General features: G+C 38.3%; 1 protein-coding gene across 1 annotated transcript in view; it reads left to right on the forward strand.

Annotated features, from left to right (window-relative positions):
• The window catches only part of LOC121730164 (probable G-protein coupled receptor 158), a 193799-nt gene that overhangs the window by 163457 nt on the left and 10639 nt on the right, over nt 1-19703 (forward strand). Inside the window, exons 6-9 of the mRNA XM_042119080.1 lie at nt 5068-5268; nt 8651-8829; nt 16892-17106; nt 19021-19159. Of these exons, the coding sequence (XP_041975014.1) occupies nt 5068-5268; nt 8651-8829; nt 16892-17106; nt 19021-19159 (734 nt within the window). The remainder of the gene's footprint in view (nt 1-5067; nt 5269-8650; nt 8830-16891; nt 17107-19020; nt 19160-19703) is intronic.

A 19703-nucleotide genomic window follows, 5' to 3' on the forward strand; every position in this document is an offset into this window, starting at 1 on the left:
TGGACAGCGCTATAGGAACTTCCGTGCCTTCAAGCGTTTTTGTCACAATTATTATTTAAATTTAGTTTGTTATTATTTTTAGCAATATTCCGCGAAAATAACTTACACCTTTAAGTAAATGAGTGAGTGTACGCATAGGCATGCGTACAGCACCTCCCTCCTCCCACACTGCCTATGCGTACACTCGCATGCAAGAACCTGCAAACATCACCACCACACAAGCAATAATGTTGGCAAATCCGTGCAAGGCCCCTCACCACCATGCAGGTTGAAAACCTCGACGCGCGTTTCGCCCCAACACCGGAGCATCCTCAGGATGTGGACTCTACGAACAACGTCCGTTGACTCAACGGACGTTGTTCGTAGAGTCCAATGCTGTACGCATGCCTATGCGTACACTCACTCATTTACTTAAAGGTGGAAGTTGTTTTCGCGGAATATTGCTAAAAATAATAACAAACTAAATTTAAACTATGGATTTCCGCAAAGTAACGCCTGATTCCATTAACAATTATTATTGGCAACAGTCTAACACAACAAATTCCAATACTAATAATTTTGCTATAGATTTGTAGTCACACTTATTATTATTATTATAGTTTATTTTAGTGGTGCTTCCCCTAACTTATTTGACATTCGGTCACTGCAACTTTTTGCTGTCTCCGCTTGAAATAGAAAGAGGAATTACAATACTTCATAGTTCTATTTTCTTCTGATTAATTTCGTTGCGGGTCCCAAACCAGTTTGAGCATATCCTTCGGGCTCCTTGAGATCATATCAAAGTGTTTTCGTGGTTGGATACCGCTGTCAATCCTGGTGACACAGGAGATACAGTGGTGGGAATGTGTGGTGGCCGGTGGGCCAACGCCCATAAAGAAATCACCCTTTGGGTAAGTAAGTAAACAAATTAAAGCGTTTTTTATTCTGGTTTAATTGTAGGTTAGGAATCTGAGAGTAAAAGGAAGGTTAAAGAGGGATAGATGCCTACATTAAATCCCGTCCCCTGTCCACGCCAAGCGGTCTTCGAAGAAAGGATTTTTCAAAACGTATCTGTGGTTCAAGTTTCCTGGCTCTTTGATGTAAATAAAAAATTTCGTGTGTAATATAGATCCAAATAAAATAGTCGTAGATGGGTGTTCAATTTTCTAAATATCTATTATAATAACAATATACATTCACGCGGACGAAGTTGTGGACAACAGCTAGTGAATTGTTTAATTTTGTTATAATGTTAAGGGTCTGTTTCTCACGTCGTTTCGTCACTACTTCCTGATAAGTGGATAGGCTATCCACCACTTAACTTGACAGATATAGAGAATCTGTCAAATGAGTTGCGAGTACCTATTACGTACATATTAATAATATATACTAGATACAACATGGATACAACTGGTCGAGCACGTATTTTGTAAATGTACCGAAAGAGTGAAAACATAATTTTGCGCAATCTTTTGTTATGCAAATAGCTTTTCTAACATCTGGCTGGCCGATTGAAAATAATAATATTATCTCGTCCCTTGGCGTTGAAATACATTGGACAGAGCTTTGATCTCGGTTAGATAACGTAACATTCAAAATAATACTTATTATAGTCTACTAATATATATTCTGTGTTATAGTTTACGTAAAATATTTTTAGTTTACCTAAATGTTTTTATTATGTAACTACAAAATCACTTTTTAAACTTTCGCGTTGCATTATAATTAAACTTTTTAATCGGGACTTAACGCGACATATTCAAGTAGTAATGCTACTACGAATACATACTTTTTCTCGACGTTTCGGCCGTGTTACAACGTCCCCTCGTGACCACGGCCGTTGTAACACGGCCGAAACGTCGAGAAAAAGTATGTTTTCGTAGTAGCATTACTACTTGAATAAGTCGCGTTAAGTCCTGATTAAAAAGTTTTAATTACAAAATCACTTGTTAATTATTACAACAAGATGTTTCGCGTAGTAGCAAATTGTGCCAAAATTTATCGAAATTGCCTTAGTAGTTTCGGAGTTTATTCTTTGCAAACATACATTTTACACGGCGAAAGAGTAGGTATAATCTTTTTAAATCATGCCTCATTTAAGAGCAATTCTGCTAATCCTTACACAATTTGTTATACAATTTACAACACAAATGGCTGACAACTGTTAACTGTTAAACAGCACTCAACTCCTGTACAATTTGTTACACAACTGTTTCTGAGCGAGAAATATTATATTCATACAAAAACGTCATTTTTGACAGTTCTTCTTTACCAGCAGCGCCCATTGACATATTCATTTAAAGCCTTGGTGCACTATATATGTTCAAATTGTAATTTTCCATCTTTTTAGTAAAAGATGGCCCCGTGCGAGTTTCTTACGCCGGTTCTTCTCGCCGGGTTAGTTCCCGAACCGGTGGTAGGCACCTTAGTATCGACGTTCAGAAATATTTTTGTAAAAAAATTACTCTGAATAAAAATATTTTGATTTTGATTTTGATTTTGATATAGCCCAAGTGCTTATTACTCATTAGCGGCTAATTAATCATTTCGTTCATTCATTGAAATGGTACGAAAAAATCTAAACTTCAATATTATAAATGCTATTTATATATAAATAAAGCGTCTGTCTGTTACGTCTTCCCGACAAAACCGCTAAATCGATTTTGCTGAAATTTGGTATGGGGAAACTTAAGTCCCGAGAAAGGACATCAGACACTTTTTATCCCGGAAAAATATGCGGTCCCGCGCTATAAAAGGGTATCGGCGCCACAGATTTGCAAGTGAGGTGCAATGCAGGCGAGGAAAAGGTAGACTAGGGCCGGTATAAATAGTCAGTACTCAAGATGCGACCCGGTCCCAAGACGCGGTTCCGCTCTATGATTGGTCCAAACTTTGACAGCCAACCAATCACAGAGCCTGAACCGTGTCTTGAGACCGAGATGCATCTTGAGTACTGACTATTTATACCGGCCTAAGATCGGTCAGGTAGACTGCAGCAGATTTCAGCTATCGCTATCTAAGAATAAGATTCCCAATTAAAAAAAATCCATGTAAGATCTAGTTAGAAAAATAGCTAGAAGTTCGATAATATTAATATTAATATGTCGAAATATATTTTATTAATTGAACTAAGTTTAATCAGTGGCCATGAATTTTGAAAACTATGCCATTTTTACCCATATACATAACGAGCTTTTGCCCGCGGCTTCGCTCGCGTTAAGAAGTATTATTATATACAAACTTTCATCCCCTATTTGAACCCCCCAGTATAGCAATATGTCATATTGCTATACTGTGCCTAGGGGTTGGAATTTATCAAAATCCTTTCTTAGCGGATGCCTACGTTATAACATCTACCTGCATGCCAAATTTCAGCCTGATCCGTCCAGTGGTTTGACCTGTGCGTTGATAGATTACTATGTCAATCAATCAGTCACCTTTGAGTTTTATATATATAGATATTTAAAAGTTATATTATAAACGATGAAAAGATGACAATTATCGGCCAAAAGGTTTAATTTTTTAATCGATTTCAACACTACTAGTGACTTATATTAATTATACGTAGATCAATAATATTTATTACGAGCTTTTGCCCGCGGCTTCGCTCGCGTTAAGAAGTATTATTATATACAAACTTTCATCCCCTGTTTGAACCCCTTGGGGTTGGAATTTATCAAAATCCTTTCTTAGCGGATGCCTACGTCATAACATTTACCTGCATGCCAAATTTCAGCCCGATCCGTTTAGTGGTTTGGGCTGTGCGTTGATAGATCACTATGTCAATCAGTCAGTCACCTTTGAGTTTTATTTATATAGACTAGATGACGCCCGCAACTCCGTTGCGTCAAAATTAGTATATCGCGCGGCAACCGTACATTTTAAAAAAGTATTCTATGTCCTTTCCCGGGACTTCAAAGTAGAAGTATCTCCATACCAAATTTCAACAAAATCAGTCCAGCGGTTTGGGCGTGAAGATGTAACAAACAGACAGACAGACACACTTTCGCATTTATAATATTAGTTTGGAAAATCTAGTCACGTTGAGGCACTAAAACGATCTCTAAATCATAATACAGATTTCTGAGCACTCCATTACTTTTATATACCGGCCAAAACTCTCGGAATATACGAGCCGTGTCTCGGTGAGACTGAAAATTGTTCCGAGCTTATTTTAAACTTACTTGTATTTGAAAAGTTTTTAAAAGTATCTTCTGTTCTCCCTAGTGAGTAGTAGTGGAGTTGGGATCACAAGAAGAGATTTGTAAACTGTAGAATTTTTCATAGGCAATATATTATACATACTTATTATATAACGCCTCCGTGGTCTAGTGGTATAGAGCGCGGCTCTTGACTCGGAGGTCGTGGGTTCGATTCCCGCGTTGGAAACATGTTATTTCCAAGTTTGGTTAGGACGATGCAGGCTGATCACCTGATTGTCTGACAAGTAAGATGATCCATGCGTCGGATGGGCATGTAAAAAAGTCGGTCCTGCGCCTGATCTCTCGCCAGTCGTGTCGGTCTTCCGTCCCACTGGGTTATGAGAGTAAAGGAACAGAAAGTGCTCTTGTGTACTGCGCACACACTTGGGCACTATAAAATTACTCCTGCGTAGCTGGCCTGGTTTCAATGAAACCGGCCACCGTCACCGAAACCGGTGTGGGAGCTATTATTATACTTATTATACATCTTGACATTACCTGCTCTGTGTGTGACACCCTTTAACTTTTGTATGGGAAAATTCACGACGCTCCGGGACTTTGCCATACCAATTTCATTTCAGCGCTGCTACTTTCACAGTGAACTTTATGTAGAGGACACATACAAACCCTAAAGTAATATCAACTAGTTTTGTTAATAGACTTCTGTCAAAAAACATCCGCAACGCGACGATGCGTAGATGCATTTCTAAATTAGTATGGATTTGACAGATTCGCAAGACGTCTCACGCTGACGACATCTGTCAAATCCATACAAATTTATGTCGCGTCGCGTCGCGCCTCGCCTCGTCACGTTGCGGTCTGAATTGACCCTAATCCTAGATACTTTAGAAATGCATCAATATAATGATGTGTATTGTGTACACAGAATCAACGCAGCCTGTACGGCGAGACTTTCGCCTTCGAGTGCCTGCCGTGCGCGGAGGGCTGCGAGGCGTGCGTCGACGGCTCGCCGTGCGTGGCCGCCCTGAACTGGGTGGTGCGGTCCACCATCCTCGCCCTCGCCTGCCTCGTCATCTGCTGCCTCCCCTTCATCATATACTTCACCATCAAGTACGGACACGTCCGGGTTAGTAACGTCCAATTTCTCTCAAATAAGTGTCAGATAGCCTATCCGACATATTTTATCAGGAAGTGGTGAAACAGGCCCTTAGGGACCTTTCCGACAGAGAGCGGTCACTGCGCTCGCATTATACGTTCGAGCGGTCAGAACCCCCTGTGTGAGTATAATATCTATGACACAAAGAACATAAAACTGACTGCTTGAACTCTTGACCGCGTGATTGCTCTTTGTCTGGTAGGATTGTAAAAAATGCCAAGCTTCTCCGTGCAATCTTCCCATCTATAAAAAAATCTGATGTCAGACCAAGTTCTGTTCTACTTATTTTGTAAATTTAACTTTAATACTACCCGTCGGAAATATCTGCGAACCTGGCTTATTAATGGCATCAACAGGCTTAGGTTCGCCGTGCGGGAAAGCTTATTATAACGAGGTTTGCACATATTGCCCACGGACTATACAGCTGACATATAGAAATTGGAACGTGCATCATTAATGGAATTAATTTATAAGCGGATGACCAATAGACTAACAAGGTTCTTATGGTGCGCAGTGAGCAACTGGCAGTGGCTTTGGAACTGCTGCCGCCTTGTAAAGTGTGCCTTGATAGAAGTATCCAAGTACTTACCACAAAATTCTTGTAAGATTGATTATACGTTATATGTCGTGGTTATATCAAGTCAAAGTCAGTTGTGATCTGTTGGCTGAGCAGTGAGCATGACATAATCCGATTCAAATGTTGTGCCTTGTTCACTCTTGACAGCTTGACAATAATGAATGGCTTGAAATGCTTTTCCACATAAATCACGGAATTGAAAATACCTTAGGCTGCAGCAGCTGCTCCGCGTGGAAATATATTTAAAGTTGAAAAATAAATGTACTCTTAAAGAAAGTCGCGTCGATACTGAAATACAAAATGGTAGCAATAACGTGCAGCTGTTTATACCAAGGTGTCGTATTAGTAATTGGCTGCATCTTTATGTGGTACGAGCTTTTGCCCGCGGCTTCGCTCGCGTTAAGGAGTATTATTATATACAAACTTTCATCCCTTATTTGAACCCCTTGGGGTTGGAATTTATCAAAATCCTTTCTTAGCGGATGCCTACGTCATAACATCTACCTGCATGCCAAATTTCAGCCCGATCCGTCCAGTGGTTTGGGCTGTGCGTTGATAGATCACTATGTCAATCAGTCAGTCACCTTTGAGTTTTATATATGCCTAGCCTGGAACTAAAGTGATCTATGATACAAAATAATTATTTTCTGTAATCAAACGAAACGCGTTTGAAGTCACAATGTGCTTATGAATGTATGTTCTGTTGATGTTAAACATTTATACTGTAGTTAAATACATAACTTAGCTAGGTATCCATATGTAATTTTCGTGATAAACGAAAAAAAAAAATTAAAATAAGAAAAGTTGTCTTTTAGACCACTTTAGAACTATGGCAATTAAGAAAACCCCAAATTGCATAAGGGGAAATAACGATTAAAATTAAGAAATTGGTCATATTAATCAAAAAACCTCTATTAATAAAATCGTGGAGGTGAAACTGAAAATGAAACATGCACTTCGTGATGACAGGCAGGATATTGTTAATTATTATTATCATTCTGCCTGTCATCACGAAGTGCTGGCAAAGCATCTTGTGATTCATTTTCATTTTCACCTCTACGATTTTTATGGGGAAGGTTGAGGTAAAAAGGGTGATGAACCAGTGGTACAAATTTTAACATTTTCTTAATATCCTGCATTTTTTAAACGACAAGGCACGAATATCACTGTCATTAGTTGGTTCGAAATTCCGCAAAAATACCAAGAACTCTTCTAAGTTTACAGTAGGTTTCTTTAAGTCCACTGATTTATATATTTCAGAATAATCATCATTATAATACATCTCAGATTGATTTTTTACAAACTTAGCTTTCCTCACTCTTGAAATCATAGCACCTTGAGCCACTAAATTCTGATACTCTTTAAACATTGACTGCAGTTGATCAAATGATACAAATTTTCCCACCATGTTATTAACACCAAACGGATTATGTTTTCTACAGTTTTTTATCAATTCATTTACCACTTTTTTGTTCAAAAGACAATGTCAAGTCATATATTCGTTATGTCATTATGTCAGTATGTGAGATATGCCTCCATCTTCGAAGTGGAATCGCGTTGCTACCGTAAACTTCCAATTTAGTTACGTTAGTAACATAGAATATCATTGCTCTAACGTTATTAGTATACCTATTGACGTTTTCGTTTATTTTAATCTCTTATTTAGATTTTTAATGTAAATTATTCTTAAACACCACTTTAGAATTTACAAACTTATAAGAACAAAGTGGTCTATGTTACATAATGGTAGTTAGACCACTTTAGAAATTATTATTTTAAAAAAATCAATCAATTCTAAACTGGTATTTTAATGATAACCTAACTTTGGTGACGAATGGACACATAGACCACTTTTGCTGGGAATGATTTATTGTTTTTGACTTCAAAAATGCTCCTAGATGGATTTAGCCTAAAATGTTACATAGACCACTTTAGTTCCAGGCTAGCCATATATAGATATCTAAGGCAAATGTGTTGGATTGAGTAAATTATACGCCTTACCAGAAAACCCTTGTTCTGTACCATTGTGCTGTTTCGCTTTCGTTGGATAACAGCAGTGTCAAAGTGAGTGACAATTGTTGAAAGCCTAAGGGGAGATTAGATTCTAGGAACCAAACAGTTATAGCTCAGAGTGCTTGAGCACAAGTGACAGTAATCACTTTCCATTGTTTTGTTGGTACATAGATACTTGCATTCGATAATTACAACAGAGAAATTCGGAAGCAATTTAGGTATCTGTGAGATTTAGCGTTATCTATGTAAAACCTCCTCTGTGGTGCAATGGTTAAGAGCGTGGCTCTTGACTCGGGGGGTCGTGGGTTCGATTCCCGTATTGGAAACATGTTATTTCCAAGTTTGGTTAGGACAATGCAGGTTGATCACCTGATTGTCTGACTCTGATCTCTCGCCAGTGGTGTCGGTCTTCCGTCCCACTGTGTTATGAGAGTAAAAGGAATAGAGAGTGCTCTTGTGTACTGCGCACACACTTGGGCACTATAAAATTACTCCTGCGTAGCTGGCCTGGTTTCAATGAAACCGGCCACCGTCACCGAAACCGGTGTGGGAGCTATTATATAATATTAGCTAGATGATGAAGTGGTAAGTTAAAAGGTTTGTTTAAATGATAAAGAAAAACATGACGTGTAATTGCTCTTTTATTGTAAAAATATGTGAGTTACCCAGTTCATCCACTCTCATCTTCATTTATTTGACTCAACAGGAGATGACATTACAAAATAATGTTAAATGGTCTACTTCATGAATATCGTCATCCAGGTTGTTCGGGCGGCTAGTCCAGCTCTGCTGCGAGTGATCGTGCTTGGCGCGCTGCTGATCTACTGCACGACGCTGGTGATGTACGGTAGACCCTCAGGGCTGACCTGCACGGCCAGGGTCTGGCTGCGGGAGGTCGGCTTCTGCCTTACGTACGGAGCGCTCATGCTGAAGACATGGAGGTAAAATTCCTTTCAAATTTACGAGTCAACATAGAATGTATATTATGGCATTTTGCTGCTCCAACGACCATCTCAAAGAAGTTTTAACTATCTGTCAAAGACAAAGTATAGAAACCCGAGTCCCGACAAGTAAATATTTGTAATTATGTAAAGCTGGAGTAGCACGTCATAACAGGGATATGAATATTGAGAAATCTCTCTAAATTATCTATAAGGTATTTCCGACCTTAAATCATGAATCGCATCCATCGCACCTTTAAGCACGTCAACATTAAAAAACTAGAATCAAATCGGTTCATTTGGAGCTACTTTTCCACACAGAACAGAAACACTGATACAACCACAAATTCCTTTTTTCACCAGAAGTTAAATGAGGAAAACGACCCAAATAAAGCATCTAACATTTAACTTTTCCCCCTTGTCTGATTAAATTGTAATGTAACCTCATAACCTTTAGGAAAGATCAATGATTATACAAAACGTTAGCGCGCGGGTACAGAAAGTCTTTGATCCTCAACTAGAGCGGCGAGATTGCCCCTCGTTTCCCCCTTATCGTGTTATAAAATTCCTTAAATATATCGTAAAATGTAAATTTCATCGTCCAAAAATATCTCCCGACAGCCGTGAACTTTTGCTCACTTTTTGTTTCTTTTACGAAATTTCGTAAGTGACGTAAATTGTGCGAAACATAACGACTGTATTTTTGGCGGCTGTACATAATTAACGAGGAACTTTTTTTGCTAAATGGAAGCAAGAAACTCTTACTGTCATTATACTTCTACAAGTATTATACTTCATATAGGGACTTTAGTAATTTTATCATTATATTATAAACTATTTCTATGTGCCGCTAAGAGCTGCAATCAAGTCTATTCTAAGATCAAATAGCTTACAGCTATCGTATTATTCAGACTTATTTATCAGCCTGTAGCGCGATCCCGCTATTTTAATCCGACACTAGAGACTAAGGCCCGTATAAATAGTCAGTAGGTACTTAAGATGCGACCCGGTCTCAAGACGCGGTTCGGCTCTGTGATTGGTCCAAATTTTGACAGCCAACCAATCACAGAGCCTGAACCGAGTCTTGAGACCGAGATGCATCTTGAGTACTGACTATTTACTAAGATTTACACAAGCAAGCAATGTATAATCCTTCTTATTCCATTGGGTCTCGTTATTTTTTAAGTTATTGCATAGCTTTTGAGTGCAGCGACCGAATCAAGAAATTCCGTAACGATAAAACTACTAACACCCCCCATTTCTAAGCGGTTATGTCTAAACTATAACCGCTTACATAGTTTCAGTTCGGCAGACTTCGGCACGGTGTTTGTGTGCGTGCGAGTAGTTGTATGTGAATTATAACTGCATATGTTGATAAAAAATGTTATGCAATAGATTTACCGCGGCAGTCTCCGCGTGTCACTCGTAGACATTTTTTTGAGTGTGTTAAAAATGTTAAACTTACATCTGCACACATGATCTGGTCGAAAATTTGTAAAAAAATTTGGTTTACTGAGGGGGAATTGACCACTGTGTAAAAGACAAAATCACATTTTCCTTGTACCGCGTGGTGAAAATATCTGCAGTTAAGTTAGAATCATAAATCAATCATAAATGTGAAAACATGTAAATGGTCTATTGTAATATTCCTAGAAATTTTACAAAAAGTAAATTTGTACTGTTTGGTTTCCTAAATAAAATAAAATAAAAATAAATTAACAAAAACAACAAAGCAGCAGGCCTGTTAAATTTTCACTGTCAGCACTCTCGACGTAACGCAACCCGTTGCTTAGGCTGGCCGCATACATACATTTTCCGTATTTAATTTAAAGTAAGGTGCAAGCCGGCGTGTTTGTGCGTAAAAAAAATCGAATGTTATGGTCGATTTACACGGGTGACTAACGGGGCGATTTTAGTCACCCGGCAAGTCACCAGTCGACAGTAGTATTCGCAGCAAGCGATCGCTTGCGACTGAGCGTTTGCACGGTCGATTTTAGTCACCAGCCGCATGCGGCCATTGGCCGCACGACTTTGGGGCTTGCGATCCGGCCGATTGTCGCCGTACGGCGTAAATCGTGCGGCTTTAGTCACCCGTGTAAGTCGGCCATTAGCGCGTTAGCGTCACGGAATGCCGATTCGAAATTTCACATTAGTTTTAACTAATTCCGCATTTACGTTTTAACGTAAATGCGGAATTCGTTTCGTTCGGAAAAAAGCGACCGTGTGCGCCAGTTAATGTATTTTCAACTGATTCCATGCATTCGGATTTCGGAAATCTAATACGGAAACAGTGTGTACGCGGCCAGCCTTATATTTATGCAAACGTCGAGATAGTGTATGCGGTGAGTAAGAAAGGTGACAATTCAGATGATTGTGCAAACTATGTAGGTAAATATGGCAAGTAAACGCATCCCTAATGGTGTTTGCAGGAGTGTTTGTGGGACACATCCGACCTCCTCCACACGATCTGCAAATATGGAAATTAAAACAAAATATTACCAGATATTACCTGGAATTTAAATTACTATATTATATAATTTATTAGGCTCATAAAAATTAGGGACAAAGGGTGTTGTGGGTGATAGATGATGCCCGCAACTCTGTTGCGCCAAACACGTTTATCGCGCGGGAACTGTACATTTTTCCGAGATAAAGTATCCTATGTCCTTTCCCGGGCACAAAGTATCTCCGCACTAATTTTCAGCAAAATCGGTTCAGTGGTAGTGTTTGGGCGTGAAGAGGTAACAGACATACAGACAGACACATTTTCGCAATTATAATATTACTAGCTGTCCCGTTGAACTTCGTGTCACTACTCACTTTAAAACCTTCCCTGGACTTCTACGAATATTTTAAGACTAAAATCAGCCCAATCCGTTCAGCTGTTTTCGAGTTTTAGCGCGACTAACAGATTCGAAAATTCATTTCTGTATATAAGAAGATTAGTATGGATGTCTGATATTCGTATCCTTTCGATTTCATATCCGTACCAGGAATTCAAAATAGGTAGGTATCTTCATTAATAATTTTTATCCAAATCTGTTCAAGGGTTAAAACCTGAAGCATTTAACACATGTACAGACAGATCGGTATATTGGTATGGATAGGATAATGAACTGTTAATAAGTAATTGTTAATAAGTAATACACAAACAATAAAGTGACGAAAATTAAAGTAATTACAAAATATCCAAAACACGTACTAAGAATAATCGCCAAGTGCGAGTCGGAATCGCGCACGAAGGGTTCCATACCGTTATAGAGTGAAAATATGGAAAATTTGTGTTTTTTGTTTGGGGGGCTCTTAATTATTTATTTTATTTTAATTTTACTATTTCAAAGTACACACATTATTAAGGATTTTGTGAAAATTTCAAATCCCCTTCATCCCCTTAAATATTAACTTTATTTGGTTTTTAGTATTTGTTGTTATGGCGGCACCAGAAATACATAATCTGTGAAAATTTTAGAAGTCTAGCTATAGCGGTTCTTGAGTTACAGCCTGGAGACAGACAGACAGACGGACAGACAGGCGGACAGATAATGAAGTCTCAGTAATAGGGTCCCGTTTTACCCTTTGGGTACGGAACCCTAAAAATGCTAAGTGTTAAAATTGACCAATAAAAGCGCTCGCTAGGTTTATTCATTGAGCTGTAATATTTCATTTTGTAGAAAATTGTGTCGACTGCAGCGGATAAATTGCTCGGACGGAAATAAGGCGAAGACGATTAGGAATAAAGCTAGAGCTTCTCTCAGATAGTCTCGATTCTAGACTGAAGCGAAAACGAGCTGTAAAAATGTCTGAGCGTCTCGAACTTCGGAATGTTCGGGAAAGTACGATTATGTTGTGATTTATACGCCAATAGAGACGGACACTGCATAGCTAACTTTGATTTCATTGCTACCAGCATGATTTACAAAGGAGTGTAGGAATCATGCTTGTAGTAGTGAAATTAAGTTCCTTTGCAGTCGTGATGTTATTGTTTGTAAAATGTATGTGGGCTTACAAAATTGAGGACGAAAAGATAAAAACAACAGTGATTTGATTGGTTAAACTTTTTGCACTATGATTCATGACACTTATTTACTCTGTAGTCTGTAGTCTGTGACTTATGACTCAAATAAAGTTACAGTTCGACAAGGCTTTATTTGAACGTGGGTGACATTGACGGGAGCGCTGCTGGTAAAGGAGAACTGTCAAACTTATGTCAAAAATGATGGTGACTCTTTTTCTATGATAGAAGCTTTTAGTTCCTTTTCTCGCCACGTTCAAATAAAGCCTTGTCGAACTGTACAAGCGCAGCTACTTATTTTTTTTTTTGTTCCGCGGCCTCAAGTCGATGAATGGGATCGGTCGGTTGATGATGCAGTGAAATGAATCTGGCTAATTTTCGCCGGTTTATTCAAGAGGCAAAGTTTTAATTAAGTGTTAAGTTCGAACAATATTCCAACGACCGCTGCAGCTGGCGCACTCATTAAAAACATTGGAACAACCTAAACGAATTATGCTCAATCATACTAATATGCGAATCATACTGATATTGTTGCTAACAACTTTGTTTATGTGAAATATAGATAAACTACAGATTAAAGTGTTGTGGGAATATGTGTGTAGGTCGCAAGAAAAGATGTTCCGACCGAGCGAGATTGTATACTCGGTCAAGACACCCGGTCGCAAGAATGGCCAGACCAGGCAGACTCTTATTTTTTCGAAATTACTCCCGATAAAGTACTTCTAGCTGCGCCCCAGAGACGTTTCCCAATGTAGTAAAAAAATATCAACAGCCGAACATATAACCTTCTCCTTTTTGGAAGTCGGTTATAAAACAAAGGTGCAGTATAAGCTCGCACAGGCCCAGAATATAATATATCAGTGGCACAGGGCGCAAAAAAGGCTATTTACGGCACTGCTCAGAAACGTTGACAGCGCGATTCATGATTGTGGACCATAATGTGGTCTGCTACAGTGGACATTCACAGTGCGTTCGTCCATCAATTTTTGACATTTAAACTCTCATCGTCGTTGCATCGCACCGAAATACTAATTTTACAAGCTGGTGTAAGACGTTGGACTCCATCGCGACCGCATACGCTACATTGTAGAAAGTTTCCAACCCTTTCACCAATATAATTAGGGGTTGAATTACAAAAGGTCGTGGCATTGCCATAGATACGGGAGAAATATGAACGAAGTTTTATCTGTGTCCCCTGCTCAATTTGTCGCAAACTTTTTTAGAGGTAAGCCTACGTAACTCCATTTTGTTATTAAAAGTCAAGTATTTGCGTATTTCATGGAATTTATTTGGTAATCTCGCTTTCTCGGTAAAAGCACAAGAGTTCTTAAAATCTAATTCGTGAATAACTTACGAGTTACAGCCACACTCAGAGACATTTGTCATTAATTTACAGTATGGGGCTTAATGTCAAAATTGTTATTTACAATAGGCTTGATGACAATTTTTTTCTTATTGGTAATTGAAAAAACCTTAAAAAAAGAAACATCGCTGAAAGAATGACTCTGATAGCTTAAAAATTCACCAAGATATGACAATTTAAATATCTCATAAATTAGACCTGCCCGAAACGCTCCATACAAAGTGCTACGAAAGACTGACGTCACTCTTTCGTAGTTTGTACGCATCGGGAGAGAACTTTGTTCGATAGGTATATTAAATATTGCGTTTATGAAAGTGGTTTCATATCAAAAGTTGCTTTTAATTACATAAGTTTTCGATTGGTATAAAAATATTAAGAAATTTAATTGAAAAAAAAATCGACTTGATTATCTAACTTTGAAGGCGCATAACAAAAAAAATAAAAATGCTATCCAGCTGTAATTTTAGGAACACTTCTTTTTCACCGTGATTTTCTTTATTTTATTAACAAAATTTGGTAATCTTTGACCTTATCATCATCCCTATTATGTAATTAATAATCGTCTCTGAGAGCAGCAGGGCTAAAATGGTCACATTTAGCAATTCCTCTCAATCAATTCAGCAAATGAATTGTCAAAACTATCAAACTGATGAATGTCAAATTAGTACGAATTACTGAACGTGAATTGCAAGCAGTGACAATTTTGCGATTTTAAAGAAATGAATAAATAATATGATTCTCCAAAGCGACCATTTTAACCCCGCAGCAGCAGTAAGACTTTCAGCACCTTCCAAACCATGGTATACCTTGGTGCAAATTCTTACTTGTTGGTAGCATATTATGCTTAAAATACTTCTTACGAAACCGAAGTCACCACATGTTTCCATATAAATTTTGAGAACTTCCCTCGATTACTTATGGAGCACTTCATCAAGTCACCACTTTTGTGAATATAATACCAAATTGGGATGATACCCTATATACCAAAAGAAAAATTTTGAAAATTGGTTCACAAACGGCGGAGTAATCGTTGAACATAAAAAAACGAACATCACACCTCCCCCATTTTGAAAGTCGATTAAAATGGTAGCATATGTGTTATTCTGATGTATAAGCTTTATTATTGTAAAGTTTCATTAATATCCATTCAGTAGTTTTTGCGTGAAAGAGAGACAAACATCCATACATCCAAACAAACTTTCGCCTTTATAATATTAGTAGGATTAGAGAAATAGATTCATAGGCAAATGGCGGACATACGTTATTTTGTTGGGTTATGTCAATATTAATCGTAGTCTTTTATGGCCTAGACTCGACACAACCCGACCGATTAGTGTTAAAGTCTCAAAAAAACGACCGATTAAAGCTGGGCGTCCACTGCATCGGAATCGGAGCGTACGGAGCGTCGTCATTTACGAAATGCCGATGGCGTGCGTCCACTGCATTCGGATTCCGCATCGGCAATTTAGTTATTAATGTATATATGAAATGTGTGCGTTAACGCTTTGGAGTTAAGGTTGGATTTGCTATGTTCAGTTTTGATACTTTGTTTCGATGCGCTTTGACTCTGCACTAAATATATAAATTGACCCATAGACGCGGCTGCGGATGACGTCATCGGCATAAATTCCGGTCTCAGGCGCAGAAATGCCGATCCAGTGCACGCAGTACCATACAAATCAATACAAAGCAACAATACAACGCTCCGTACGCTCCGATTCCGATCCAGTGCACGTGTCAGAAATGGCTTAGGCTTGCAAAATAAAAGTATTCTATAAATCATAAACACCAGTAACCAGACATGATTTATTACACTAGTAAATTACAACACAAACACTTTAATACTTTAGAAGTACAATTCACTTAGCTTTTCCTCATTTTCATAAGCAATCGAAATACCTTTTCTGAAAAACCAATTATTAAGCTGAAAAGAACAGATATTAACACTTTCATTTTAGCCAAAAGGCCTAGAAGCGTTTAAACCAATAAAATACTTTAAATACTTAACTTATAACGATCTTTGTTCGAAGTACTCAGAACCAATTCACATTGACAGGAGGCAGAGTGACCAGGCTTACGGCAAGAGAGATAGTGAGCCCCCTCCATCAAACAACCCGCCTTATATACAATCCCAATGACGTGTCACTCTGTCCCGCGTCTGACTACCAAGACTTGTATCTAATATCATAAACACAATGATTTATAGTTACAATCGTCCTGAAAATCATCATAAATCAAGTATTCAATTATTAGATTTTTAATTAAATCATTTACTTTTTGTAACAAAAGTATCATAACCGGAACCCTTAATTAATATTGTCTGTTTAAAGATAAAATGTCATAATATTATATATTTTGTCGTCCAAATATCATTAATTTATTAAATAAGGACCATTGTTACCATAAATAATTATTTCTTTTAAGACTATTATTGAAATAATTGCCATTTATTTTCATAAATATGTTCAAAAACGGATAATATCTCACACACGCGCAGCTTTACGTAGATCAGCCATCTGCCTTGTCGCGGTAGCTTTTATCGTTCCTGCAACATTTCCACAATCGAGGAATGGAGCACCATGGGGATTTAGTGAGTAGACTCCCATGTCCCTGTTCTGCCCATGAAAAACGGAGCAGGGTACGAGATTCATCACCAGCACTCTAATTTGAACAGCATCTCCCCCCAGGATATCGGTGATATTCCAAGTGCGGTCAGCGAAAGCGGTGAAGATATCAGACATGTACCTGCTGCGGCGGATCGGCGTGATAGTGGGGGTAGCGTGCGTGCTGCTGGCCATCCGCACGCTGGTGGCCCCGCCCACCGTCATCGTTGGACGCACGAAGGACGATTTGAAAGCGTACCTGTGTAATACCGACTGGTGGGACCACTCATTTACTACGCGTGAGTATTTTTATCGTTGATTGAAATATGTTCTATAAGATTATTTTTTGTGCTGAAGGCAGGTCAAGCGACCCTGATGTCACTGCGACCCTTGATTCTTCTTGATTGTAACTCCTTCGCACTAGAGTACCATCCCCAACCTAATGCTGCTCACAAATTGAACGATGTGGTTGGGGTTGGTATCACGAATTTCATTCGTAACAACCAAGGTGCCTGTTTCTGCTCAGTAGTAGAGCAGGACAGTCAAGGAGAAGGCATATAGGTGTCTCGTCCTCCTCCTCGCAGAATCTGCAATTCGTTAACCTACTAACACCTATTCTGTTAAGGTGCTTATTGAGCTTGCAGTGCCCGGAGCTATTAGATAATACTATTGAATGTAAAGCAGCCTGATACTCGTTTGCACCAGTCCATTAGGTCAATATAAATAGTATTTAAGCGAATCCTTAACGAACGAGGCACAAAGCTCCATTAACTAGGAGAGTGGGGGTTCGGGGTACGGAGGATTCTGTCATGGAGGTTTAATCATCACGGAATTCATCACGGATCACCTCACGGAGTTTGTAGACAATTGTTGATCTTGCTATGAAAATTGTAGGCCAGTTAATTTGTGTATTTGTACATATAACGATTGTACGTCTTGGTCACCATTCATATGATTTTATGTGTAAATTTCATGTTGCTCTTGCGATTTTGTGTATTTATGACACATTCGTACTATTTATAAAATAAATTAATTAAACACGAAATAAATAACCAAACAAATTACATAACAAAACAATTCGGTAATGAAATATATCATTGGCTATGAAATGACGACAAAAGAATGATAATGATTTTTATTATCGAAACGAATATACGAGTGGAATTGGAAATATTCTAAATATGGGAAAATTACGACGTAATGGGAAATGGCGGGCAAATGAAATGTGAAATAAATTGTCATGTCGTATTCCATACTGATGTGAGCGCCAGACGGGCTCAGAATGTCGGGACGCGCTTGCCAAATATTCACGAATATTTTATAGTATTACCATATTGAAACTAAGTGATTTCTAGAAAAACAAGGCTTTATGTAGGCTTCAGCAGCTTATTATAATTATTCTAAGTAAGATGAGCACATGAAACTATGCACGCAGGCAGCCTTCCGATAGATACGAAATAATGATCATGTTTCTGATATTATAGAATATAGTGCCTCTCAAAATTAAACCATTTTATTGTAATTTATAAGAAATAGGTATCACTCTAAAAATATGTTGGGTTTTGGCGTCATCGTTATACAACCGTTTATATCAATGAAAGTTTAATACGTGTTTTCAACCCCTGCTCTTATGGCGTATTTTCACTGGTCGATAGGGCCCGCATGCGGGGTGCGGGAGATCATGCCATGACCAATAGACATGCGCCATTCGTTGTCATAGACTCCCCGTATGCTGTATACCGTACGAGTTAACGACTAATGAAAATGCGCCCTTATAACTTTAGGATATGGGTGAAGAATATACGAATTTCTAACCTGAGTTAGGTAAGGTATAATATATTCATAAGTACGTATTTAAGCTCACCTCTGTCAATCTAGTTCTTTGTACGAAAGGTAATTTGACACTAACGGCCGTTCCCAATATTTGATCTATCTCTGGTTTTGCCCTACTAGAGATAGGAATAGCTCACATTAGACATTAGAGACATATAATTTATGTCTAATGTGAGCTATTCCTATCTCTAGTAGGGCAAAACCAGAGATAGATCAAATATTGGGAATGGCCGTAAGTGTTTGATATTTTACCATTTGCAATATTCCAAGTTCGGAAAGCGGCCTTCATTATCTTATTTTTTATCTTGATTGATTTGAAAAATCTTGATTTCACTTTTTTATTGTGTCGAAAATCTACTTATTATGGTTTCTATTGTCAGTGGAGGTGATATTCCTGATGTGGGGCATCCGTCTGTGCATCATGGTGCGGAAGGCGCCCTCCGAGTTCAACGAGAGCCGCTTCATCTCCATGGCCATCTACAACGAGTTCCTGCTCTCCGTCTTCCTCAATATATCCATGTGAGTATACTTCTTCTCAAAATATCCATGTGAGTATACTCCTTCTCGATATATCCATGTGAGTATACTCTTCTCCAATAAATTCATATGTGAGTATACTCTTCCCCAATATATTCATGTGAGTATACTCTTCCCCAATATATTCATGTGAGTATACTCTTCCCCAATATATTTATGTGAGTATACTCTTCCCCAATATATTCATGTGAGTATACTCTTCCCCAATATATTCATGTGAGTATACTCTTCCCCAATATATTTATGTGAGTATACTCTTCCCCAATATATCCATGTGAGTATACTCTTCCCCAATATATTTATGTGAGTATACTCTTCCCCAATATATTTATGTGAGTATACTCTTCCCCAATATATTAATGTGAGTATACTCTTCCCCAATATATTTATGTGAGTATACTCTTCCCCAATATATTCATGTGAGTATACTCTTCCCCAATATATTCATGTGAGTATACTCTTCCCCAATATATTTATGTGAGTATACTCTTCCCCAATATATTTATGTGAGTATACTCTTCCCCAA

Source organism: Aricia agestis, chromosome 9, assembly GCF_905147365.1.
Source record: "Aricia agestis chromosome 9, ilAriAges1.1, whole genome shotgun sequence".
NCBI classification, from domain to species: Eukaryota; Metazoa; Arthropoda; class Insecta; order Lepidoptera; family Lycaenidae; genus Aricia; species Aricia agestis.